The sequence below is a fragment of the Solea solea genome, chromosome 17 (assembly GCF_958295425.1).
Source record: "Solea solea chromosome 17, fSolSol10.1, whole genome shotgun sequence".
Taxonomy (NCBI): domain Eukaryota; kingdom Metazoa; phylum Chordata; class Actinopteri; order Pleuronectiformes; family Soleidae; genus Solea; species Solea solea.
This window is the reverse complement of record NC_081150.1, coordinates 17,449,743-17,476,928: the sequence shown is the minus strand read 5'-3', so window position 1 is coordinate 17,476,928 and position 27,186 is coordinate 17,449,743. Positions and strand designations below refer to the sequence as shown.

Sequence of the window (27,186 nt, the reverse complement as noted above, 5' to 3'; positions counted from 1 at the left end):
CCTTTAAACCTTTTCACAGCAGGAAAATCACATGAATGAAGGGAGCTGCTTCTGTTTTAGGGTCCTTCACTCTGACACACTTTTACTTTCAGATCAAGCAGAGGTTTAGTAAAGTTTCTCACGAAAAAAAAACTGTTTATTTCCTGCTTGAAAAGTCAAAAATATCTGCAGTGAAATAAAAGAAACACAAAAAACAAAACAACATGAGACTCAAGTGCTTGTGTGGTTATCATCACATTGTTTTAATTCCCACAGTTTGTACGAAAAAAAAAATAAAACAGCGTATATAAACATTCAACCTCTGAGTGCCTTATTCATTAAACTTTTGCTATGTTACATTGGACACATAATGCTCCGTGAAGTCCACAAAATCAAAAGGCCAAACTTCTTCAGCAGCATCCTGCTATAATTTAATGACCGCTAAGCCGAAGGTTTAATTTACACAAGCTTCAGTTCACACACACACTCTCGCGTTCTGTGTCCGCCTCCTGTCGGATCAAGGCAAAGTGGTGCGAGTACTGTATGTACACTGTTGTCTAGATGTTAGAGTATGTGTGTGTGTGTGTGTGTGTAACCGTCACCACGAACATGAGGATCGGTTCCTAGGTGTCACTTTAAATGCTTTACTGTGGGTAGGCCTCAATCACCATGGCGTGACCCTGGGAAAGGAGAATATTTCAATTATTTATGATGCTTTCATAACAACGTTGTGTTTTCCCATTTTATGTCTCGTTTGTTTACCTGTCCTCCAGCAGCACAGGCCGCCACCAGTCCGTACTGTCCTCCCTCCTTCTGCAGCCGATGAGCCACCGTGGTGACCAGTCTGCAGCCCGTGGCACCGAATGGGTGTCCCAAGGACAGAGAGCCTCCCCACAGGTTGAACTTCTCCATGGGAGGAGTCCCCACCTACACAGGACATGCACATGGTCAGGACTCAAGATTCACACCAGTCAAAGCTCACAGGTTTTTTTTTTTTTTTTTTTTTTCTAATTAGTTGCAAGACTAATTAACACTAATATGTATATAAAGCTACATTTTAACACAAACTCAATGTTAATTGTTCCAAGGAGAGTTCTTCACACTTAAATGTAGCAGGTGATGGGATCAGCACTGAATGTTAACATCCATGGGAAAAACCATTGTATTTAGCCTGGTCTGCTACTTTACATTTGATTAAGACTATAATCTATAGGTTTTTTTTAATTTAAGCACACACGATTTTATCGATTATTCCTTTACATTTTCAATAATAGAAATAAAAGTGTCAAACTATTAAATGTGATCAGTTTAGTAGATAATTTCATTACATATTTGAATACATTTCAACACACACTGTCAGTAGAACATTCCAGGATCCTCAGACAGATTTGAAAATGTAAAAATATCTGAGGGCCAACTAACCTTCTTATACAAAAGCACTGCATTTTAAACACATTTATTTACCCCATAACAACTGCATTTGTCCTAATAACGTCGTACTTGTACTTGAATGTAAGACACTCTTTACCTTTGATTTCCTTCCCATGTACGTCTGGGCAAACCAATCCGAGTCCATAGCCTTGAGATTTGACAGTATCTGACCCTGCGAGACACAGAAATGTATACAGCGCATGATATTTTAACACACACACACACACACACACGTTATCATAGATACTATAATGACTATTATAGTGAGTACGAGACATGAAATTATCAGGTCAAATCTATCATCTATCATAAAACACTCTAATGATGGATTAAGGTAGATACACAGAAATCAGTTGGACGTTTATAAAACTTTATAACTTACGGCGAAGGCCTCATGAAACTCAAAGACGTCAATGTCACTCATGGACAAGCCGGCCCGTTCCAGGACTTTGGGTGTGCCGTATGCTGGCCTGAAAAAGAGCAGAAAACAGAAAGAATTAAGATTTAGATTAGATTAAACACTGGGGAAATGTACTTCTTACAGCAACACAAGGGTCAGAGGTTGAAAAGTAACAGAATATAAAATAAGCACAATAAAATTAGGCAAATATGGAGTATAGAACTACAAATGCAAAGTAAAAAAGTGCCATCAAAATAGAACAGGAATATAAAAGTGCATACGTGTTGCACAGATGATGTCACATAAGTGAGTAATAACTGTAAAACTGCAAATTACAAGTATCAGTGTTACTGTAAAACACAGTGCTGGTGTTTTACAGTTAGAATGACAGGTAATAAAAATGACCTGTGGAAGCCAGTCTATTGATTTTACTAATGTTTGTTCATCTTAGCTGGATTCAATCTTTATCAACCTATATTACACAAATAGCTCAATCAGCTAAATTTTCTCCCCGACAGTCAATGAAAGTAAGAATAAAATAAAATACAGAGACTCACCCCAAAAGCAGCTGATCTTTGGGGTCCTGAGACACGTAGACAAAGTCTCTGCCAGGATGGGAAAACATGAAATTATGATGAGTGAATAATCATCTGAAATGGCATCAATGAGGAAAGTGAGGCTGTTAAACCAAACAGAGAGGGTGCAGATACCTGAGGTAAGCTTTAGGCTTGTAACCCATCGCCAAAGCCTTCTCTTCAGACATGATGAGCACAGCAGAGGCACCGTCAGTCTGAGGACACACACACACACACACACACACAAAACATCAGTTTACTGTTACATAATAACACAGAAAATGTATCTACAATTCAATTTAACAGTATTTCTCTTTGTGTGTTTTCTGTGTGTTTACCAGGAAGGAGGAGTTGGCAGCGGTGACTGTGCCGTGAGGTTTAACAAAGGCAGCCTTTAGTTTGCCCATTTGTGCCATGGAGGACGGACGGATGCCGTTGTCCTTGGAAACAATGTCACGTCCTGGAAAAGACGAAAAGTAAGACGGTCGTCAGGTAACACAACTAGTCTTTAACCGTTAGCATGTGTGACACATGTCATACATCATCCATTCATGTTTAAGTCAAAAATCCACCTGTTTGTGTCTACACTCGCACATTTATCCTTAAACAAATCTGTGGTTGATTCCTAAAGAAAGTTATTTATTTTATTAAATCCACAGTAAGCATTAATGATAAGTTTCAAACAAAAGCATTTTTTAAAAACGTAGATAAATCAGATCAACTTTTCCTAATAAAACACAATGAAAAACTATAACTAAAACTACTATTTTTGAATATTTACTAACCTAATAAATAAAATACAGATCTTTAAATGTCAGGATGATTGTGATAAATGCATTTAAGGTCCAGTGTGAAACATTTAGGAGGTGTAGAAAGTTTTAAAAATGAGAACAATTTGTTTTTTTATAGCCTGAAAATAAGCCTTTTATAGGTACTTCAGGCAAGGTTCTTGCTTTACACAGGTCACGGTGTGTGTCTTGTGTTTTGAAGTGGAAGTTTACTATGAAAAAGAACAATATCCTTTGTCAGAACCTCGGTTTGTCGTAATCTGCAGTCTCAACATTAGATGTTTCTGGACCTTTAAACTAATCTAACACAACCAACCAGTGAACACACTTGTATTTGTAATGTTATGTGTTTTTAAGTTTAAAGGGTGAAGCTGTGTTTACCTGGAACTTTAAAGGAGATGACGTCCTGCAGCAGACCTTCGTCCTGGGCCTTTTTAGCCATCATGTGTGATCGCAGAGCGAACTCGTCCTGCTCCAATCTGGAGACCCCGAACGCAGCAGCGAGACGATCGGCGCTGTGGCCCATGGTTTCCGCTGTGGAGAACTCGGCTACAGCTGGGAGCTACACACGCAGAAGGAACCACACAGTACTTAACACCAAAGAAGGATTTTGGAATAACTTTAAATGAAGTGAAAGTCGTGTTCCATGGTTGTCCTGTATTTACCTCTGGGGAGAGGTGGGCAAGTCGGATGCTGCCGATCAAGCTGAGTCTCTGTCCGAGGGTCTTTGCTTTGTTGAGGGACAGCATGGTCTTCCTCATCTTACGGCTGTGACGGATCGGAACGTCAGACATGAACTCCACCCCGCCTGCCACAACGGTGTCACACTGGCCTGCAGCAATCAGACCAGCAGCTGGACAGAAGGAGAGACGTTTATTTTAATACTTCTTACAGCCACTGTAAACAAGAAAGTAAAGAAGTACAGAGCATATGAAATGAAAGTGGCACAGTGGAGAGATTTCTTCCCCTGACTTACCCGAGGTCATTGCCTGGTTGGAGGAGATGCAAGCCATGGTGACGGTGTGAGCTGGGATCTTGTTGGAGAAGCCTGCACCCAGAGCTGCCTGAAGTTACAGCAAAATGGACCAAGAGTTAAAAACAGAGCAAGGTAGGTGAAATTTCACTCATTCTATGGTGTAGAGGTGTATGAATCTGTGTGTGTGTGTACCTCTCTTGCTACATTGCTGGTTTTAACCTCCTGGATGACAGTTCCATAGATGATGTAGTCTACAGAGTCTCTGGAAATGCCCGTTCTGTTCAGCAAACCCCTAGAAGAAACCCAAATAGATAATTTGAATCACAGTGACACGGAAAAAACCTTTGACCGCTGGATATTTTCTCTTTTTTGGACCATTCTCTGGAAACCCTAGAGATGGTTGTATGTAAAAATCCCAGTAAATTAGCAGTTTCTGAAATATTTCACCAACAAACTAAATGCATTCAGTTGCTGCTGTGTGATTGGCTGATAAGATATTTGCATCAGTAGGCACTTGAACAAGTGTTCCTAATAAAGTGGCCAGAAATCTCATGTTATTGTGGTCATGTTATCGGAAAAGAGTATCCGACCACATTTCCTTGTCCACTTTTTCCCTGTAACAAGGGTTTCAAGGGTCTAAGTTTAGATACTGTACACTGTATTCACTTTAAAGCCCCTTAAATGGTAAATGGTAATTAAAGATGTTGATCTATATAAATAAAATGCAATGGTGAATAACTTAGGAACATAACTAGAGTTATGACACAAGTAAAACAGACTTACTGCAGAGATGCTCTCGCCAGGTCATGTGGCATTAGGTCAGCGTATCTGTAAAACACACGCAGCAGAAAAGGTTTTACCTTCAAATCTAGACTTTATAGCACCTCTAGAAAACATTCATCAAGAATATAGATCATTAGCTAAAACAATCTTTTATTCTCTTGTTTAAGAAACTATAAACCTATGACTTAACTACAGAGCAGAGACATACGTGGTTCCAGACAAGAGGAAAGGGGTTCGAACTCCCTCCACCAGCACGATGTTCTTCACACCAGGTCGAGCGAGTGTCTTCTTGCTCTTTGTCTGAACTGAGAGAAGTAGAAGAAGCAACACGGACGGAATTCAACATTACTAAAAATTCACCATTCGTTGAGGGAAGATAGTTTTGCATTGGTTCTGTCCAGGAAAATAAATAAATAGATGATAAAACAACATGATCAGGTCATGTTTTAAACAATATGATGTTTTAATTAAGTGTAAATATTGGCTTACCCTGAGCCTGAAGCTGAGCTGTCGAACTGAAACCTCGTGCCCCTGAGACACACAGAAACAAATATTCCTCATCAAGTTTCCATTGCACAAAAATGTCCAGCGAGACATTATAACATAACTCTATGGAGACACAGCCTGAATGAACCCAACAAAATTACTGTTTTTTTAGATGAATCGACACAGTATTCGTCATAAATGTATTCATAAATACACACTTGAGGGAAAATAATGCTGTTGTTGCATCTTTGATAGTTAAAATAGTTTCGTATTATTTTGACATATTTTGGAAAACCATTTAAAAGAAAAAAAGTTGACTTAATAGTTGCACACTCACCAAACCGTAATGCCCATGAAGGGCCGACAGAGCAGTTCCGCATTGAGCTCAGCATTATGGCAGCCATTATGTTCTACAGAGAAAAAACAAAACAAAAACATCATTATTAAGTTATGACCAAGTAAAGAATTCTAACACTGTACCCATTATACTTTGCCATTCTCAGTCTAAAAGAATGCCAGTGAAATAAATGCTACATGTAAGATATCCAATTTTTTATGCATAGTATTTATTATTCTTTAATTTATTCTTATTTTTTTCTCTTATTCTAGATCGTGTAGTGACACGTGTAGTGATTTAATTGCAGAGATAAAGTGTTATTTTTCCACACATGACAATAATTTCCTTTTCTTCTGCAGGATTTCCTTGAATCATTTGAATTTGTAAAACTAGGACATATGTATTTCCCAAGAAGACAATGCAGTTGTTAATGCTGTATACTTCCAATTTTTGCATTCCTGCTCTTTATCAAAACTTTTTTGGTTACAAACTCCAATATTTGTAATGGCAAGTCAACAACTTCCAATGATTAATAAACTTTTGGATGAAGAAATAGCATTTAAAAAGTTTCATAAATCAAAAATGTGTAATAACTGGCCAATTATTACAAAATAGGTGTTTAAAAAAAGGCAACTTTCTACCCAGTTAATCTATCTACCTCTTATAAAACGTTTAGGATACTAAGTGTATATTCCAAACATATTTAAACACACATATGTCCATGTATTTAATTATATAATGCTAATTAATGCCTGTGTACAAAATTTAAGTGAGTACACTTGTTTAAAAGGTGGATTTCTGGAGCAGATGTATAATTATAATGAAACTAAATGAGTAAGAAACTTGATAACTAACCCTAACTCAAAAAAAGCTGAATAAAATTAAGAGAGAGTAATAATAAAAGATATACAGGTTATGAATATAAATAGAAATATAAATAAGTCAAGGATATATGTGTTTATGACATAGTGCAGTTAGTGTAACGGTAACACACATGATAAGTTATTCGTATTTGCTTTAAATAATTCCTAGGTTGAATGGAAAATTTAGATTTGTTATTGTGACAGAACTTTACATATCATTTTCATTCACGGTCACGCAGCGCAACCCCCTTTGCACCCGGCTATGACCCTTCACCTACTTCCATAACCTGGAGGAACAGAAGTGCACAGTACGGTTCTCAAACTGGGCCAAACGTGTCTAATATTCGACTACGTGTTTAAGTCGTTAATAACCGTTTAAACTAATGAAAAACACATTATTAGACGACGATAAAAGGGACAAGAATGAGAGTAGAAGCTACACGTAAGCTAGCTGGTCGTTAGCTAAAAGTGTCCATTTAGTTTTAAAAACATGTCGCAGTGTTTGTAATGAAACGTGGCGGTGCGTATATTTGATCAAGTCTTTTTTCATTTTACATTTTTATTTCCAACGCGTCAACAGAGTAAGAACTCACCCGCGCTTGTGTTTTGCCTTTGTCGACACTGCCTCCCTGACTGTCAGACTCTAGGACACACTCTGCAGCGCTACCGGACTACAAATCCCGCTTTCTTCAAGGAGCCGCCCACCGTCAGCTGCCCGAAAATAACGCCTGAAGAACAAGCGCTTGCATATAAAAAGTAATTTGTTCCTACCCTCGGTGGAAAAACGCCACTACACCATTCTCACTGGTTTATATGTAGACACGAATATGAGTAGATAAGATTGAAATTATTCGAGAAATATGTAAGTATATCAAGGTGAGAGATGGGATTCAGGCATGGATTCAGGCTGTCCCACCCCTGGTGATTGGAATATCACCGCCATATTTGTCCGGGCACAACTAGACTGGAGAAAATAAAAAGTAAACGGGGTAGTCCTTTTTTAATGTCTTTTAATTATTATTACTTTAATAAACTCCCCCAAAAAGTTTACATTCATCAAATGTTTTATATGCGTTGTTTTTTATTCAAGGGAAAACATATATTCACTTGTTTATGATTTGAATAAGCGGTCACAAATTCTGGTATTACGGGCAACGCCACTGTTAATATTGTGTATATTATATTCCACTCAAATGCTGCATATTTGATCCCAATGACAGTATTAGTTATTAGTAAAGTTACAAGTCAGTTCGCTCGTTTAGTTCTATGGGATACTTGACCGGACCAATATGGCGGCGACGCTGACGTATGATTGTGGGGCTTAACGCGACGTTTACGTACGTACGTACGTCTGTGAGTTCACAGAGCAGCTGAGTTTATCGTCTGTGAGTTGATATGTTGACCCTGCGGTTCGGACAGCATCTGATCAAGTCGTCCGCCGTGTTCCTGCAGACGGAACTGACCTTTGCGCTGGTCAACCGGAAGCCCGTGGTGCCCGGACATGTGCTGGTGTGCCCGCTGAGGCCGGTGGAGCGTTTTCGCGATCTGCGGCCGGAGGAAGTGGCTGATTTGTTCAGCACCACTCAGGTCGTGGCGAACCTGGTGGAGAAACACTTCAGCGCCACGTCGCTGACCATCGCCGTGCAGGACGGTCCGGAGGCCGGGCAGACCGTGAAGCACGTCCACGTGCACGTGCTGCCCCGGAGGAAGGGCGACTTTGATCGGAACGACAGCGTCTATGACGAACTGCAGAAACACGACCAGGAGACTGAGGATGATCCCCCCAAGTGGAGGTCAGAGGAGGAGATGGAGACAGAGGCTTCAGAGCTGAGGAGGCTCCTGCAGACTCCACAGAGCTGAGGAGGCTCCTCACTGAGCTGTGGAGGCTCCTGCAGACTCCACAGTGGATCATAATTCGCTAACATTACCTCATAGTCATTTCGTATTATTTCAAGGCCTTTATTTATTGAATTCCCAAAAATTAGATAGAAAAAAAACACCAAAACAACTTAACTTGACTTAAGTTTTTATTATTCTGACTTCATCACCTTCCATAGTCCTAGTACTGTGCATTTATTTTGATAGTTACACAGTAAATGTATTTAAATTGTATGGTTTTCAGTGCTGGCTTCAAAAATTCAATAAAAAAAAGAAAAGTAATTGATTATTATTAATTTGTCAACTATTTGTTCGTTTAATTGAGTAATCGTTTGGTCCATAAAATGTTTGATATTAAAGTCAGAATTTTTTCTTAGAATTCTGACTTTAATCTTGGAATTCCCACTTTTCTCAGCATTCATGCTGTTTTTTTTTTTTAACTTTCTTTTAAAAAAAGAGTTCTTACGTGTGTCCCTCATACTCTAGTTAATAACACATTTTCCTGCAGGGTTAAACAAAGTCAGCAGACATACTTGTCATTGCTTTACGAGCTTAATCCAAACACTAGAGTTGATATTTACGATATTTATTACTGCGTCTTTCAAACATCTGACACGTGAAGAGCAGCGTTCAGCACTTTCACTTTTTACTTTACACAATTTGTGGCCTCACACACACACACACACACACACACACACACACACAGATTTCAGGCAAGACTTTTCATGTGTTCATCACTCAGCGACAGGCAGGCTGGAATATGAGGCCTAACTTCCACATTTCCCTGCAGAGTGAGGACACTTACAGTTTCAGTGCATTTATTGCTATTTCTGCCTCATTCTCTCTCTCTCTCTCTCGTGTTAAACTCACAGGAATTAACATAATACGACACACACTGGCCTCCCTCCCTCTGTCTGTGTGACGGTCTCCCTCCATCAAACTGAAACACACGTCAGCGACGAGCTCAAGGATGATGATGACGATGTGGCAGTGATACAACTGCTGAGCACACTGTGTGTGTGTGTGTGTGAGACACCGTACATACGTGTCAGAGAGTGGGGGGGGGGGGGGGGGGGTTATATGTGTGACAGTCTTGACTGCCTGTCTCTGTCTCACTCCCTCACTGACACATGTGACATGATTAATCAGTGTGTGTGTTTGTGTAAATCAAACTTCTCCAACTTTTTTTTGTCCTCACAAGTTGGGATTGTGTTGATGATATATCGTAAAGTCAGAATTTGAGATTAAAGTCAGAATTCTGAGACTAAAATCAGAATTCTGGGTAAAAAGTCAGAATGATGATATATCGATAGCTTTTAAAAAACAAATTCAATATGCCTTTATTTTATATTTTACGTTCAGAGGTTGCTTCTGCAATACATGATAATAATAACGTATTGTACATAAAAGTGTATTGAATGAAATAAATGTAAAATAATATATGCACAGAACTGAATTTGTATGGGTTTACTAACACTTCATAAAACCGGAAAAATCTGCATATGCAATTGTTTAACTTTATTTTCTTTATTCATTATTTGTAAGTTTGATACTGTTTTTAGGAGAATTGAAGTTGTAAGCTTGGATAAAATATGGATAAAAAAATGGTGTAAATACTGCTCATTCTTAGAGAACAGAAAATAATTATTGAAGATTAATAACAAGACACTAAAGCAAATCCTACAATATGTTACTCATTCATTCCCTCCTGTAGTTACTTAATGTGGCCACAAGGGGGCCTTCCGCACAGTTTGAGAACCACACAGAAGCAGCCTGAGCTGATGAGGAGGAGGGGGAGGAACTGTGGATGATCTTCATCTCCAACAAAGTGTTTTATCTCCTTGTATTAGAGCAAACATGGCTGAGACTATGTTCTTTGGTTTAATGTATGTCACTGGTGTGTTTTCTTTCTTTCAGTGAAGAGGCAGCAGATCATGGAGAAGATGTCGTACTCCAGCCTCACTGAGAAGGATTTAAATGGTAAATTGTCTGTATTTATCCAGCACTTTCCTACTGATGACATTCACACGCTGCAACATGGGGTCAAGTGTCTTGCTCAAGGAGACTAGTAGAGCCAGGAATTGAACCCACAACCTTCCAGTTGAAAGACAGCTCGCCCCACCACTGAGCCGCCACTACCATAGTAATATTATAAAATGTGACTTCAACCAAAGTCATTTTCTGGTAACATACAAGCATCTCTTTAAGGTATTTAATACATGACTGCTGGGGATTGAGCCCTTGACCTTTTGGTTGAATGACAACCTGCCCTATCACTGAACCACTGTGTGAGACATTTGCGGGAGGAACTTCAGCACTGATTATGGAGACAGGACTAGAATATGGAAAAAAATCTATACAAATCATATATAAGGTGTTAAGGAAACAGCATCAGAATCCTGGTATATATCCGAACACTGTGGGGAGGGTGTATAAGGGGATGTAGCTCAGTGGTAGAGCGCATGCTTTGCATGTATGAGGCCCCGGGTTCAATCCCCGGCATCTCCACTTACTTTATGGCCTTGTAATCTGAGAATCCCTGGGTTAATCCCTATCAGGTCAAAGTACTGAAGCACCTACTACTTGATCTATGTGTGTGTCGCTACTACAGCTAGATTATGTCCTGAAGCAAACAACCCTGAAACATTTGCGAATAAGATATTAGGAGAAATAAGTCACAATATTATGACTTCACCATCATGTGACGGCTAATTCTGTCTATTCAGTATTTAATTGCAAAGTGTTCCACTCCTACGTGATCCAAAATCTTATTTATCAATCTATTTGTTTCTTCTTCTTCAAACTATAACAGAAGATAACCCTAATTCTGTAAGTTGTAGTGGGTTTACATCACTCTCTAACACCAGTAATGAGATTTACTCTCCACAACCACCAGAGGGGGAAAAAAACCCAGAGAATAACGTGATTTTCAGAGGTCATTAAGTTTCTATTTATTTCATATTCTCATTTATTTCTCCGTCGCTCCTCTCACAGTGGCCGTACACTTGCATAATCACAGAGAGTAACAGAGTAAAACTGTGAGTGTGTGTGTGGAGGAGGAGGACGAGGATTTTCAGGAGCATGGAATTTAACGCGCCTTGTGTCAGTCAGCGTGGTGATAAAATAATCACGACTATAATAAACATGTTTGGTCAAATTGCGTGTTCACAGTCTTTGTTGTAGGGCTGCAACGATTCATCGATTATAAACGATAAACTAAATTAAACAATTTTTGGTCATCGATTAATCAATTTAAGTGTTTTTTCAGCTTCTTAAATGTGAATATTTTCAGGTTTCTTTGCTTCATTTGACAGAGAAATCTTTCAAACTAAATCCTTTTTAGTTTCTGAACAAAGCATTCTGAGAATGTCATCATTCTGTGGTTTGGGAAACACTGATCAACGCTTTCTGACATTTTATGGATCTAAACAACTCATTTCAAAATGATTAATTTAGAGAATAATCAACAACTTCGTTGCAGCCCTACTGCTTTTACAACAACATCAATACCTTATTGGATGTAGAGTTTACATGTATAGGGCTAAATTACGCTGTACATATTAAATATAGGCTTCTATTTAATTTACTGATATACTTTCTAATTTTTGTCCATATTTGGGCACAATTTCATTTCATTGTTACACCACGGTCCACAGCAGACACAGAAATGTAATTCTGTAAGAAATTATAATTTCCTTGATCAATTTATCAGCTGACCTATTTCCCTTTTTAAAAAACAACATAACTTTAAAAAAACAGTGAAAATGTCCTCAAACATCCTGCAGAGAGTGAAATTTAAAAGACAAATATTCCTATAAATGATCCTTTTCTTTATTATTTAATAACTTTACGACTACGGCAGTTGTTTTAATATCTACTGCGACATCATCGACCCTTCCTCCAGTGTATAATTGTGGGGGCTGTGGATCTTTTTTTTTACCTCAGATTTCCCAGCAATGACGTAGTGCTTTAAAATCTTTCTTCTTTTCTCGTCACATGATTTAATATTTGTGGAACGTGGGCACGCTCCTCGTGATCGTCTCCTCATGTGTTAGTAAACTAGTCCCCAGTCTGTGATTCAGACAGGAAGCTTTCAGTCAAGTCTGTCAGAGACTTTTTGGCCTCAGAGCCAATCAAGTGTCAGTTCTAGAGTTTGACCACAGGGTGGCGTGGTTTCCTTCAGCGTCACTCAGCTGGTCACAGTGGGAAGGCACATTCAGGAAAGGCTCAGCAGCCGACAGGCACATTATCAGGACAGTGTGTGTGTGTGTGTGTGTGTGTGTGTGTGTGTGTGTTAGATCTTGGGCCTCCAGCCTTGTATAAACTGTGTGATCTTGGTCACATGGAGTCGGCTCAGGTGGAAGTCATGTGACAGGATGTCCTCAGTCAGCTGCACCAGGAGGCTGCCGTCGATGCGCTCCCTCTGGAAAATGGCCACCGCCGCCTCTGATAGGCCGATGAACCTCAAGCACGCGGACACTTCCTCCAGCGACAGAACGGAGAGGTCGGTGGGTGGGCGCCAGGTGGGGTCAGGGGTCAGGGACGGCCCCTCGGTGACGCCCGCCGACGTGACGCCGCCCTCTGCGCCTCTGGAGGACTCTGCGGTGGGGCTGGCGCCGGGCTCGGGTGACGGGCAGGGCGACTGGCGGTTGAAGGGGTTCAGTGCGCCAAAGGGGGCGAAACGACTCTGCGGGGGTGGCGGCCGGAGGCGGGGCCCCGAGGAGGTGAAGGAGTCCGCCCACGGCTCCACCCAGGTGGCCTGCGCCGGCTGAGGGTTGGCCGTGCCGTCTGCAGGGAGCGGCTCGGGACTGGCGGGGTTCGGGGCAGGACAGTCGGCCCAGGAGCACGGGTAACAGTAGAGGGAGGCGTCTGGAGAAGGTGAGCAGCTGCAGCAGAGATCACAGGTCAGTCAGAACACGCTAATAAGGATGTAATATTATGGGAAGACACGTTTTCTGTAATATTTATTCTAGTAGGAAAAATGCTGCCCCGGTATTATTTGTCGAATATTCTAAACTCCAGCACATGAGAGCAGGACTGAAACTAGAGATTATTTTCAATGTGTTGTAAAGATAATCCTCAGTAATTATACTAAAAAAAATCCACATCAGTGTGATAATGATTTACAGATTAGATTAAGACTGATGTGTCGCATGTTTGTAGGAACAAAACAAAACAAAACAAATCAGCACCTGTCCTGAAGTCCAGAGGAGTAGAAGGAGAGGTTGGGTCTCGGTGAGGTGGATGCTTTGGGGAAGCGAGGTGGGACCGGCGGGCTGGGGGCGGGGCTAGAGATGGAGCCCCCTTTAGAGCAGCGAGGAGGAACCGGAGGGGCGATCAAGTAGCGGCACTCCTCTCTCACCTACATGCAAAACACAGAAAATTAGAACTGTGACAAAAATGTTATAACCATAACCAGTAGTCCTCATGGAGACCAAAACCTGGTCCTAACAAGAACCTCATTTCAGAGGAACTGGTCAAGATGAGGTTAAGGTAATGTCCTCTGAAGTCATGGAAACCAGACTGTGTGGGTTTTCCAGTGTTTCTACTTGGTAAATGTCGAACTTTGTGACCTTTACACCTCAAACAAACTTCCTCTCTCTCACACACACACACACATGCACATGCACACAGTGTCTTGACAGGTTAAGTATCAGGGAATGTGGAACTGTGTGTGTGTGACAGGCTATAATCCAGCTGCACAGCAGACATCAACAGCGACACTCCCTCCGTGTTCCGCTGCGAGCTGCCGTCACTTTGACAAAAGTAATGAATTCAACAGAACGAGCACGATAATGCCTCTTTACAAACACACACTGCTGTATGAGCAGCAGTAGCGACGAGAAAAAGAAACCTGATTTATCTTTAAGATACAGAGAAACAAAACTTAAAATCCTAGTGTGTGACATAAATATAAACACATGTCTGAGGCGCCCGCAAGTTAAATCTACTGGTCTGTAAAACTCAATGTTCAAAAGTTTGATGATGTAAATCATTTTTGTTCCCGCCCACCACTGCTCTGCTGCTGTATACACACAAACGCTCCCTCAGTGAAGTTAGTTTTGCTTGACGGAGCCCGTTTTCAAATGAAGAAAGCACCAAACAAATGATATTTCATCATCAGAGGCAGAATAATAACAATGAAACCGTTACAATAAAAAGAAAGTGGAGCAAGGAAGGAGCTGAAACAACATCGCAAAGATATGTAGACAATTCAATGAATGTTTGACTCAACACCTCCATAATAACCTTTCAGCATAATGTGAATGGTAATATGGTCTGAGATAGAACCAGCCTTCCACACCTCCACTAGTTTCTGTAGTAAAATATGTCAATATGTCTTTTGAGCTCATTTTCTCCGTTATTGATGGAAACATTTAATAAAAACAGATACTTTTTCACTGTGTTTCTGACAAATGTTGGACATAACAGTCATTATTCTGCTGTCATCAACAGATACTCAACCTAACTAGTGTCACCTACAGAAACTAAAACTAATAACTACAGTGTCATCTACAAGAAGTAAAAGTAACAAAGACAAAACAGCGATCTGCTTGTTGAACTAACGAAGAAGTTTGACCTTCATGTGCAGATGTGTTGTCTCAATGATGCACGGAAATCTAAGTGAAAGATTTCATTTCCTATTCTATTCACCATAAAGTTCAAAACCATAAAGATGCTCCATTAATATCAGCACTAACACGCTGATATTAAAGTTGTTGTGTAGCCTCTATTAAATCATAGTAATCCAGTTTATATTCCAACATGTACCTGCGTCCTCACTGATGATGTATGTATTCATGAGTGTTTTTCCAGGAAGGCAGTGTGTGTGTGTGTGAGCGTGTGTGTGTGTGTGTGTGTGTGTTTGTGGTCAGTGAGGTTTTAAAGCTGTAATGTATGAATAATTCACGTCACGCATCCTGACTCTTAACAGACTCATGCTGCTGTGGACAGACGATGAGACAGAGTGAGTGGGAGACAGAGAAGACAGCAGGCGACGTCTGAAACTCACAGCATCAGATTTTGGAGGTACAGGTGGCGGCGTGGACACTCTTGTCACCACGGTACCAAGAGTCCCGTCCATCGAGGAAGACGAATGGAAGGAGATGAGGTTCGGCTCCTTCCCCAAGCCCTCTGTGTTCTGATTGGTCCAGAGTTCCTCGTAAGGGATTTCCTCACTGGTCCTCATTTCAGCCTCAGTCCACTCAGGAGTCACATACTCCCTCTCCTCGCCTGGCTCCTCCCCCAGTCTCTCTCCGTAAGAGTCCCTGCAGCGCTGTGATAGGCTGTCCGAAACCCCGCCCCCATACCCGCACATCGACAGGCGCTGCAGTGCCGGTGCCACGGTGTCCTGACCCGACACGCACACGCGCGAGCGCCGCGGACTCACGCACTCCTCCGTCATACACTCCAGCTCCGGCCGCGTTTCTCTCACTGCGCGAGAGTAGGCGTCCGGGTCGAACGTGTGTCGCATTAAGAGGCTCTCCAGCGCCGCCGTGTGGACGGAGGCCTCAGCCACGTTGAAGCGGGGCATGCAGCGCAGCAGCAGGAAGTGGGAGGGGGAGACTTCCTGTCGGCGGATCACCATGCAGAGCACCACCGTCTTGCTGACAATGTTGAGCAGCTTGTAGCGGTGGCCCTCGCGGACCGCGTGGCGGTCGTAGGGGTTCCGCGGCGGCCGCGAGGGTACGGACACGTTGACCGGCAGGCGGACCCTCTCGATTATGCTGCGCACCGTGTGCTCCCCTCCCAGCATGCCTTGCTCCAGAGGGGAGCGTGTGCAAAAGCGCCCACGGCAGCCGAAAGGAAGGCTGACACTCTGGTTGGTGCGATGGTTCATACAGACCAGGCAGGGAGTTTTACCTGCAGAGACAGAGACAGAAAATCGTTTCAGACTTTAAATGAACATGCGTCCTGATTAATCTGATCAATGTACAGGTCTGAACACCAATTTGTCCTCAATGTGTCCTCAGGTCCCATCTGAAAAACAACATTGGGAGGTGGTTTAACGACACATGAGCACAGAGACCTCTAAAATGTCAAATATGTACTGATGTATTTACATTTCATGATTTAAAAGTGCACTAAGAAGGTTACCAGAGCCTTTTCTGTCTGTTTCAAAGACTATCAACCGGCCAAAGCAATGGACAGGGCACAAGAGAGGTGAAGAAGAGAGTGCAGGCATAGTGGAGTGGGTAAAGACAGTGTGACAGAAAAATAGCAGCAAAAGTGAAAGGGAAGGTCCACAAGATGGCAGTGAGACCTGCTATGATGACATGGACACAGTGGCACAGTGTCTAAAAGACAGGAGCCGCTGGAGCTGAAGATGCTTCGAGACTTTTGTTGGGATTGACCAGGATTTCTATGGACAGCTCAGGTGGAATGGTTTGGAAACTAAGTCCAGGTTGAGATACAGTAGTTGGTCATGTGCAGAAAAGGGATAGTGATGTTCAAGGTGGAGCTGCAGGGCAGGAGGAACAGAAGAAGACCACAGAGAAGGTTGTGAAGAAGGACAGAAGAGGACACAAGGGAGAGGACAGGATGGACGCAGATGTGGCGAAAGAAGAAGAAGTGCAACCACTGAAGTAGTTCACCCTGCCCCATACTGTATCGCATCAACACACCAAGTTTGAACTTTACTCACTTCTAGGTGTTTTTCCCAGGCGTCTCAGGAGCGCGCTCAATCCCGTCTTTTCCTTTGAGGGTGTGGCACAGAGGAGCTCCGCTTTCCCCATGAGTGACAGCTCATCTCCAGCCTGCAGAGTGAAGCTGTAGGGCTCACTGTCCTCGCTGAACTCCCCTGACACCACCTGCAGCACACACACACACACAGAGAGAGAGAGAGAGAGAAGAGAGGATGTGATGCTGCATCTCTGCAAGGATTTGTCATGTTTCTCCAAAACACGAGTCAGAATAAACATGATCTGCCTCCTTAAAGGTCCAGTATGTCACATTTCAGAGGGTTTATTGGCAGGTATTGAATAAACTGCCCTTCAGTATGTTTGTATAAGAGTAAAATCCCTTTTACATACATATTGTTTGGTTTTTGTAGCCTTAGATTAAGCTTTCTTTATGTACCACAGGTGAGGGCTTTGCATTATGGAAGGTGCCATCTTGCACCACCATGTTTCTAACAACAGCAAACACACAAACCAGCCAGATTTCACATTTCTGTATGGAATCAGAAGCTTACTACGCAAACAAAGAACATCCTTTTAGGTATGCGAACGTCACCGTAGTTTTTACTCAATGGACCTTTATGAATAAAGTAAAGCTAAAAGGAAGGTTTGAGTTTTTGACCTTGACACTAAAGGTGATCGTCTCCAAGACAAAGACTCGGTCAGGGAAGACTCCGGCAACTTCCTCCACACTGGAGAAATACTGGACTGGATCCCTGACGTCCCGGTCTTCATCCAACAACTTGAACTTGCCTATAAAAGAGAGCGGAAAACAGGATTAGAAGGATGAGAGGGGACAAGCAGACAGATGGTGAAGGAAAGAAGAATTTAATTGAGGAGAAAAGGGGAGGTAAAAGGAAGGAAGCAGGATGAGGAAAGAGGTCAGGAAAAGAGGAAGGAAGAACTAAAGGCAGAACGTTGGTTTTTTTTTTGTTTCTTTTGGCTTCATGCAGTTCACATACACATCCTTTAAAGGACACTGTGTTGACTTCCATTAATTTGAACAGCCTATACAAAGCCTTATTCCTAACCTTAACCATAACTAATCAATGCCTAACTCTAACCTTAACGCAACCTCAATTCAAATTTGCCATAAACTAAACCTCAGAAATAAGGTTCTGGCCTCCATGAGGACTACTGGTCCTGACAAGGTCAGTGTTTATGCCACAAGATGTCCTAAAGAGGTAACAAATACAAACACACACACACACTGCTTGGATGAGAAGAATACAAAGACACCTCCATGACCTATGACCTGGCACCAGCTCCCCACCAATCAACAGCCAACAAGGGTTGGCATGGCAACCACTAAAGGACCCCCATTCTCACGCAGAGCAGAGACACATCACCATGGAGACACATACACTCACACATTCTCTCACACACACACATACAACTGCTCATCCGCCTCCATCTGTAAATCCCTCACACTTCAGGCCAGTTAATGTGTGTGTGATCTTTTAAGTATTATTTTGGTTGTTTTGGTCTGCCGTTGTTTCTCATGTTGTGAAGAACACAGTGGTCTCTGAGGCATCAGCTTTTCAGCCGCTGAACTCTGATAACCCTCTTTTCTTTCTCACAGAGTCAAAGTGTTTGTGTGTGACGGAGGGGAAAAGAGACATGAGAAAGTTTTTTTGTCTGGGAGGCAGAGCGGAATACCAAATCTCGACCATCCTTCTTCTCCTCCCCCTCCTCCTGCGCCGTCTCCCTCGTGCTCCTTACACCCCACTGCCTTCCAATTCAGAGCCACCAGGAGAAGAAGCTTCCACCCACTGAACAATACCAACAAGTGCCACTTTTCAACACAACCCCCAACCCCCCTTCAAGAATGGGACCCGTCTGAGGAGGGAAACAAGGTTTATGGCTTTAAAACACCTCCTCCATCTTGAAAACTCTTACTAAGCTGAAGGCAAGACTGCAAATATTCACGCTACTGTTACTCTGAGGCTTTTAATTCCCTGCAGCAAGTTTTGGCCACTATACACTTTACGACTAGAGACAAACAGGTTAAGTGGCCCCAACTGATATTTGCCATTTTTTAATAATCAGCATTGGCCAATTATTACTTATAAATCAGCCAGTTTTGACAAATTATGCATTTTTGGTCTCAGAAACTTCTTAAAAGTTGCTTTAAGTCACAGAAACTTTATCTTTTCATTCAAACATTCACTTTTTAAGTGTTTAGATAACCTGTTTTGTGTATTTAATGTTTATATTCACATATTTTTTATGGAAAAAACTGAATATGACATGCAGATAAGAAAGACAGACTATTTTTTTTGCATTTTCTGATATCATCCATCCATCCATCTTCTACTGTTTTATACTGCCAATCTCACACATTGCCAGTCCATCTCAGGGACAAATAGAGACAAACTCTCACACTCACACTCACAGTGAATTTAAAGTCTAACTAATTTTGTGCTAATCCACAAATCCGCATGTGTTTGGACTGTGGAAGGAAACCGGAAACACTGTTATCTTTTATCAGTGGGAGGAAAAACAAAATATGATGCCGATTTCTAAAACTGACATCACTCATAGAAAAAACCTATATCAGTCGACCTCTAATTATAACAGTGGCTGATGTGGCGCCACTTTCTCATTCATTTCCTCTGTCCTCTACACCTTAGACATCCATGTCTCTCGCTGATGCACAGAAGATGCAGACATGATGATGAAGTCAGAAGGAGGAGGAGGAGGAGGGGGCATCCTGTGGTCTGTCCCCAGAGGGACACCTATATTGCTCTCCTCCTCCTCTTCCTCAGCTTATTTGGACTTCCTGCATGAAGTCATCGCACAGACATTATCTCATCTCTGCACGTGTCCTCTGATTCATCAACAACAACAACAACTCATATGTTACTGTTAGAGTGACATCAATGCAGTCCTATACATTTGAGATTGTTTAAGTAAAAATGCAGAAACGCCTACAACAATCTGTTCCCGTTGAACTTGAATATACTAGGGTTTGATTAGTCTATTAGTAGTTTGGTCCATAAAATGTCAGAACATTTTGAAAAATTTGGATCAGTGTTTCCCATAAACCAAAATGACTCTATGTCTTTCTTATATGGAGCAAAGAAACCAGAACATAATCACATTCCAGAAGCTGAATAATCATAGAGCTTCTTTTAATTATTAAATAAAACACTCATAAAGCTACAAACCTTATTCAAAAGCAAGAACCCAAGTGAATGACGGAAGAAAGCAGTAAATAGCAAGTCATACAGATAGACTGATAAATTGGCCCAATAATCTGGCCAAATTATGTTGGCATCATCCAATTTATCTGAAATTTGCTGGCTTATTATTATTTTTTTATTTATGTACAGTTACACTTTGTTGATGAATGCTGCTAATTCACTAAAACTCTGCATTTTTATCCAAACAAAAAGTGATTACCTGTTTAATATTTAGTTCATAAATTATTTAATTTATAATCTATTTTTTTATTTTTCAGATTAGAGCGACAAGACTATGAGTGTTTGCTATTTTAAATGGTTCAGCTTTATTATTATTATTATTATTATTATTATTATTATTATTATTAATAAAAAATATTAATAAAAAATATATATATTATATAATAATTATATTATTTTAGCATCATACTGTATATTGGCCATCAGTTATAGAAAAAAACCATATTTGTTGACCTCTAATCAAAAACAGGTTCTACATAGTGAAAATCTTTAGGATTACAAATAAAATGTCCCAGTGCTTTTGTCCTTACACATTTATTAGTTCTTGTTAAAAGGACCATACGTGGGGTAACACCAGGACAACGAAATGACCTACGAGAGATTCACTAAACCAGGACACGGACACACACATTCCTCTTTACCTTCATATTCATTATTGATCATTCGTTACAACTACAGTGCAAACCTTTTCATTTCTATTTCTTCACTTGGCGCATATCATTAACACTGACGGTCAGTGACACACTTCCGATAGTAAAGTGTCTAAAATGTCAATGATCTCAACCTCTATTCTTCTGGAAAAAAAGGAGCCTGAGCGGCGTCAGGAGTGTGAGGTAACATCAGCGCTCCGCTGATGGAGTCAGTGGAGGAAGTGACTGAGAATAAGGGAGACACATTAAGATCCAGTTACACAGGCAGTCAGCGAATAATGCGGTCGGACAATGGGATTGTGTGGATGAGCTCCGGTGAGGTCATTCTGACTGGACCCATTCATAAAAAGAGCGGAAAATGGAAAGTGAATGGACAGGAGAGTGAAAGGGAAGGTCAGCTGATTGACTGCTTGAGTGTGTGGTGAATGGAGTGCAAAGAGCATAATATTCATTGTCTGTAGTTCATTCATGTTGCCTTCCACCAAATCATTCATTCATTCATTCATTCATTCATTCATCGTCTGGTGCTTTATCCTCCACAGAAATCCAAAACATATTTTTAGGGAAGGGCTTTCACTTGATTATAAAAAACTCAATCAGTTACCGTGATTAATCAAAACAAATCTTTCTACTCCAATAATGACCTAGTTTGTGGTGCATCTAGAATCACAGCAGCAGCACGAATTGAGTTATTGGATTTCATGTGTGTTTGCAGAAGTGATGAAGTTTACAAGGTTTCTTGAATGCATCTCTTTAGCTGCTCCTGTTAGCTTTGTCGAGAATATTCTGATATTTAACGACCCCTAATCATTATGCTAATGTCATATTTTCAAGTTCCCCATTAGTTAGACATAATAACAATTAGCTTGTGTGTGTGTGTGTGTGTGTGTGTGTGTGTGTGTGTTGTATTTATCTTTGTGAGGTCTAAAAAACATACAAACCTATCTTTTTTGAGGCATTTTGACCTTGTGAGGGACATTTTGACCGCATATTTAAAGGGTTTTAGAGTAAGGGTTACAATTAGGATAGGGTTAGGTTAAGGGTTAAGGTTAGGCACTTAGTTGTGATTGTCATGTTTAGGGTTAGCAGCTAGGGAATGACATAATGTCAATAATGTGTCCTCACTGAGATATAAAAACAAGTTTGCGTGTGTGTGTGTACTCACCCTGGTATTGCAGAGGGATGTCTATCTTGGGTCCGATGACGTAGTGTCCCTCCTCTAAGCTGTGGGCTGTGACTGTGGTCCACTGACGGCAGGAGTGCAACAGCACCACATCCTCCTCTGACAGACCCTCCACACATTCACCTGGAACACACACCCGCATACACACAGAGATAAAGACAAATCAACTTAGAAAAATGGATTAGTAATAAACAAACGGTCTCATGGCCTCAGGTTTTCGGGTCACAGTAAGTGGCTCAACAGTGGAAAACACTAAAAACAAACACACACAGTCAGGATTCAGTGTCGATAATTACCACCATCAGTGACGGTTCACCAACTCTAACCTACGCATCAGGACCACGCTATACAACTGACAACCTACTATTACACAGCCCACATACACACACACACAGCTCTCCAGCCTTCACTACAGAGCCATCATGTAGCACAACAGCATTGATTTCTGTTAACAGCACAGTGGTACAATTCAATCACACACACACATACACACGTCCTCTCACACACTCATCAGATGGATGTACATCTTTTTTAGTTCTTGCTACAAAGGATTGGAACAGCTGTTACTTCCAAAATCTTGTAGAAATAGTCTTTTACTGTTTCTCTGGAAGTTGGCGATTACACGCCTTGACTAGACCCTCATCCCACAGTCCCAAAACAAGCAGAGGTGAATTGGTTAATTGACCCCTGGGTGTGAGTGAGAGTGTGAATGGTCGTCCGTCTCTGTGTGTTGACCATGTGATGGACTGGTGACCTGTCCAGGGTGGGACCCCACCTTTCGCCCTGTGTTAGCTGGGATTGGCTTCAGCTCCCTGTGACCCTCATGAGGAGGACAAAGTGGTAGAAAAAGAACGAATGAATGCTTTCAGTCACAGCAATCTGTGAAAAACTGCCCTTAATGTGTGTTTTATTTGTATATTGGGCTCTTTTTGTGTATCATTTGTTATCATGTATCAGTTATAGTTGAACAACCCATATTAGCAGCCCAAGCCTTTATGGGGCCCAAAGCTGAATTAATTTTTGGGCGCCCGTCCCACCACCTTGAAATAGCCGTAACTATTATTGATACTAAAATAACACTCAGTGCTTATTGAATCAGTTTCCCGTTGACCTTTACGTCACAAAAATACAAACAACGAATGCTGAGATGGGCCATGCTCTTGTTCTGTTTCATACCTGCTGTACATCGGGATTCGTGATACAAATTGGTAGAAGAAAGACGCTGCCGTATGATTTCTGTACAACAATACTGCAGTTTATGCGTCGTCTCCTTCTACTTCTGGATCATGCGTAGAGTGCCAAGTCCAACTCCAGTCAGACTAAGTGTATGCATGCAAGGGTAATCAGACTATGGCTGCCATTATCCAGGTATGTTAGTCCCACTAAGACTAGCTCGATTTTAGTCGGACTAACATGTTTACATGACATGACAAGAGTGCATTTGTATGCAACTTTTACTGTTAAAAAAAACGTCTTATGTGATCACTGACCCCCCAGAAATCTTCACATTATCAAATCTGGCCCTCGTTAAAAAAGTTTGGACACCCCTGTCTTAGTCTGACTACAATTGGACTTTTAACATGCATGTAAACACACTGACAGACTCTATATCCATCCAGATTATGACACACAAAATACTGACATCACACTCTTTTCTAAATAACAAACCACCATGTGATTGGACAAACAAGCATCTGTGGGGTAACTACACCGCAGTTAATAAACACCCACAGGGTTTCCACACACACAGACACAAGTAAGGTGTGTAAATCTGGGTGGGTGGTGGTGGTGGGACTCTACGGCCTCTGTTCTGTCCACCAGCAGCAGCAGAGGAGAGATTGAAGATTTTCCCTGCTTGTTAGTATTCACCACATTCACCGACAGATTACACATTTACATATGAAAAGAATTGAGCAGCACTTCAGCAGCACAACAGACACTTTGTGGCCTCGCTGGACTGGAACAACTTTGGCCATGACACTCCATAAAGTGAAGACATCAGAGCTGGTGCAGCAGAGAATTATGTTTCGTGTGAAAACATTAGCATTAAATAAGAAATAAATGAACACAGAAGTGAACACAGCTGTGAAATAATGAGCCCCTCTCTGTATCCCACTCTGTGTGTTGGTGTGTGAACTATAACAGTCTGTGTCATGAGAATAAACGCTGCAGCTGCGGTAAGGTAGACGAATTTAGCAAAAGTAATAACGGAAATAAAGCCAGAGTGGTTTCAAAATAAAAGGCATCAAACGTGCTCAGGGAGCTGAGACGATCAAGTTGATGAAAAACTCTTATAAAAGAAGTTGACAAGACACCAATTTTTGAATGATGCAGATGGTGTAAAGCTATTTTAATTTAACATAAGTAAAGTATGAGCTACTTTTTCAATGGACCTATACATGCAAGTCAAAAGTAAGTGATACTGTAGAAATCACTGACTCACATGGAGTATCAATGTTTTCTAACACCCGTGGAAGGTGTTATTCCAGAGATTGATCAGTAAATGTAAGTATAAGTCAATATATTAGAACGATTTAATTTATTTAAGTGTCCCTTTACCTATAAAACATCACCAACCTGACCATTAATAAACAGATTAATAAGATATTTGGACAATTATGAAAACTGTACATGAATTTGAGAACATGAGAACCTTTTTTTGGCTGCAACTAACAAGTTTGTTCATCACTTACTGTTCTTCAAACCATTTTTATGATAAACTGACAGAAAATACACAGCTACAAAAAATGAAATTAATTAGAGGAAACGTCATTATTCATTTAAAATATAAAGGAAGCGTGAGCAAATTATTTTATATGAAGATATATTTTAGATCTCTGCACTGGTTGGCATTGATAGGATTTCATTCGTATGATTTATTTTGAAAGTTATCACCGGAAGCAGAAATGTTGTTCTAATCCACCTTGACAGAACGCTACACAGATTCTTGTCTTTGAGATAATTACTACACTTGTCGTCACATATAAGTGACGTTACGGAGAAAAAACACTGTTAAAATATATTTTACTCCATATACGTTTACATTTTTAACTTTTCAAAAGTTAGAAAAACACATTTTAATCGTTTTCATCACTGTTACGGTGCCGGTTATCTTTACCTTTACGGGGTTGCGAAGGAGTTTAGTTAGCTAACAGTTGGAGAAAAGAAAGCGCAACAGCACTGAAAGTTTGTTTTTATTTGTTTGTTTGTTTGTTTGTTTGTTTCTGCTCGAAGTCGCAGCAGGTGGAGGCTGCTTCTTACCGTGAGCCAGACGGACCAGAGTGGGCAGACGGAATTTGCTGACCACCGCGTCCAACGGCAGCGACAGCGGGCTCCAAGTAATCTCCGACAGGCTCGCCGACAACTTCTCCATCCTCCCGGGTCATCACGGTACCGGAGATAAGACTGACGACGGTGACGATGATGATGGTGAAGATGAAGACGATAATGGAGGTGATGGTGAAGGAGAAGTGCTGCGGGATGAGTGTGGAGGTAGAGTGGGATAGAGTTTCGCCATGTTTGAATGTAGGAGAGAGAGGCTGACAAGAGTCCGTGCGCGCGAGCGGTGGGAGGAAGGGAGGGAGGGGGCGGGGTGCAGCGCGAGACACATCTCCTCACACTAAACAGCAAAGTTTAAATTCAGTCAAAAATAAACAAGTAAATCACCAAACAAATACATGAATAAATTAAGTCACAATAACGCCACTGCTCACAGAGCAATCACAATAAAACATTTACAGAGAGTTAAGACTATATAAAAACACCTAAGTATTAACAATTAAACTACATATTTGGATTGTGTGTACTTTACAAAGAGGTATAAATGTATGTAAAAAATAAATGGGTTAATAGATACAGGTAAAAGAAAGTATATTCAGCAGCAACGATTATTCAATTAATCGATTATTAATCTACTGAGTCAACTCATGAATCGTCAACTATTTTGATAATTACTAAATCGGTTTGAGTGTTGTTTTTTTTAAATAGTTAAAAGAAATTTCCGCTTCTTAAATGTGAATAATTTCTGTTTTAATTTGATGGGTTGGGACAATACCACTTTTTGTGTCTGATACCTATATCACAAAATCATTTGTTCTGAGTCATTTCAAAGACAGATATTGTTTCTCCCAAAAAGTAGAAACAAACATCAGATTTTTATTTACCTTTTTATAGTCATAGTGCATAGTGAAGCGTGCGATTTAAAGGATTTTTGGTTTGTATCAGATTTGATACACTTCACAGTGAATGTCTTTAGTTTGTGGACAGAGCAGGACAACGATGGTGGATGCCTTCACGTTGAGGTTTGGTAGACACTGGTGAACATTTTCTGACTTTTTATGGACGATTCATTGAGAAAAATAACAGACACGTTCATTGTTAGTGTAAATATTCACCCTTATGTTGTTTTCAATTATATGTCGCCATGGACTTTCATTCACGGTTTCCGCGTTAATGATTAGAGCAGCTTTTGTCCTCACACACTGAGCAGGTGCGTAGGTGGGAAATGAAAGATGAAGGAGATGAGGGGACTATTTGGCTGCATGACTCAACCGTTTCTACTCTTCTCATTTCTACTCACTCACTCACTTACTGTGAGATGTTTTCAGCCGAGTACAGAGATGATACACAAATAAGCAAGGACTGATAACTCAACAGGTCTGTAAGCTACAGGCCCCCAAAGGCACAAAAGGTCAGGGGGATGGGATGATGATGACCACAAAGAATCACTGAAATTAAAAAAGTAAAATGAGGACACTTGAAATGACTACGGAGTCCAAGAACAACAGACAAAGAAAGAGAACACAATTAATTAAGGTTTAATTTGAAGTATATATACAGTACTGTATGTGCGTATACCCATTTAAAAAAAAAATTTATTATCTTAGTTTTATCTGTATATATTTATACCTAATCCCATTTTTTTCCTTATACTCATTTATTCATTGACCAACTTTTTTTTATAGGACATGTTC

At 40.9% G+C, this 27,186-nt stretch overlaps 3 protein-coding genes and 1 non-coding gene across 4 annotated transcripts; 2 read left to right on the top strand and 2 right to left on the bottom strand.

Annotated features, from left to right (window-relative positions):
• Nucleotides 1-215: 215 nt before the first annotated feature.
• On the bottom strand, nucleotides 216-7,314 carry hadhb (hydroxyacyl-CoA dehydrogenase trifunctional multienzyme complex subunit beta). Its single transcript, XM_058612573.1, has 16 exons — nucleotides 7,212-7,314; nucleotides 5,756-5,828; nucleotides 5,422-5,463; nucleotides 5,141-5,237; nucleotides 4,933-4,977; nucleotides 4,342-4,441; nucleotides 4,150-4,237; nucleotides 3,839-4,026; nucleotides 3,555-3,735; nucleotides 2,724-2,845; nucleotides 2,521-2,600; nucleotides 2,368-2,415; nucleotides 1,793-1,880; nucleotides 1,508-1,582; nucleotides 742-906; nucleotides 216-659 (listed from the first exon to the last, which is right to left on the bottom strand). Exons 2-16 carry the CDS (start codon nucleotides 5,820-5,822, stop codon nucleotides 624-626), a joined length of 1,422 nt encoding a protein of 473 aa, XP_058468556.1. The 5' UTR covers nucleotides 5,823-5,828; nucleotides 7,212-7,314; the 3' UTR covers nucleotides 216-623.
• A 649-nt stretch (nucleotides 7,315-7,963) lies between these two features.
• fhit (fragile histidine triad diadenosine triphosphatase) lies at nucleotides 7,964-8,788 on the top strand. Its single transcript, XM_058613864.1, has one exon. The coding sequence runs from the start codon at nucleotides 8,014-8,016 to the stop codon at nucleotides 8,476-8,478; it is 465 nt and encodes a 154-aa protein (XP_058469847.1). The 5' UTR covers nucleotides 7,964-8,013; the 3' UTR covers nucleotides 8,479-8,788.
• Nucleotides 8,789-10,932: 2,144 nt separating this feature from the next.
• trnaa-ugc (transfer RNA alanine (anticodon UGC)) lies at nucleotides 10,933-11,004 on the top strand. The gene has a single exon. It is a non-coding gene; the product is annotated as a tRNA-Ala (tRNA).
• Nucleotides 11,005-11,253: 249 nt separating this feature from the next.
• gareml (GRB2 associated, regulator of MAPK1-like) lies at nucleotides 11,254-25,798 on the bottom strand. Its single transcript, XM_058613966.1, has 7 exons — nucleotides 25,475-25,798; nucleotides 22,196-22,336; nucleotides 17,797-17,927; nucleotides 17,141-17,306; nucleotides 15,509-16,359; nucleotides 13,689-13,858; nucleotides 11,254-13,382 (listed from the first exon to the last, which is right to left on the bottom strand). Exons 1-7 carry the CDS (start codon nucleotides 25,584-25,586, stop codon nucleotides 12,791-12,793), a joined length of 2,163 nt encoding a protein of 720 aa, XP_058469949.1. The 5' UTR covers nucleotides 25,587-25,798; the 3' UTR covers nucleotides 11,254-12,790.
• Between the last annotated feature and the right edge of the window lie 1,388 nt (nucleotides 25,799-27,186).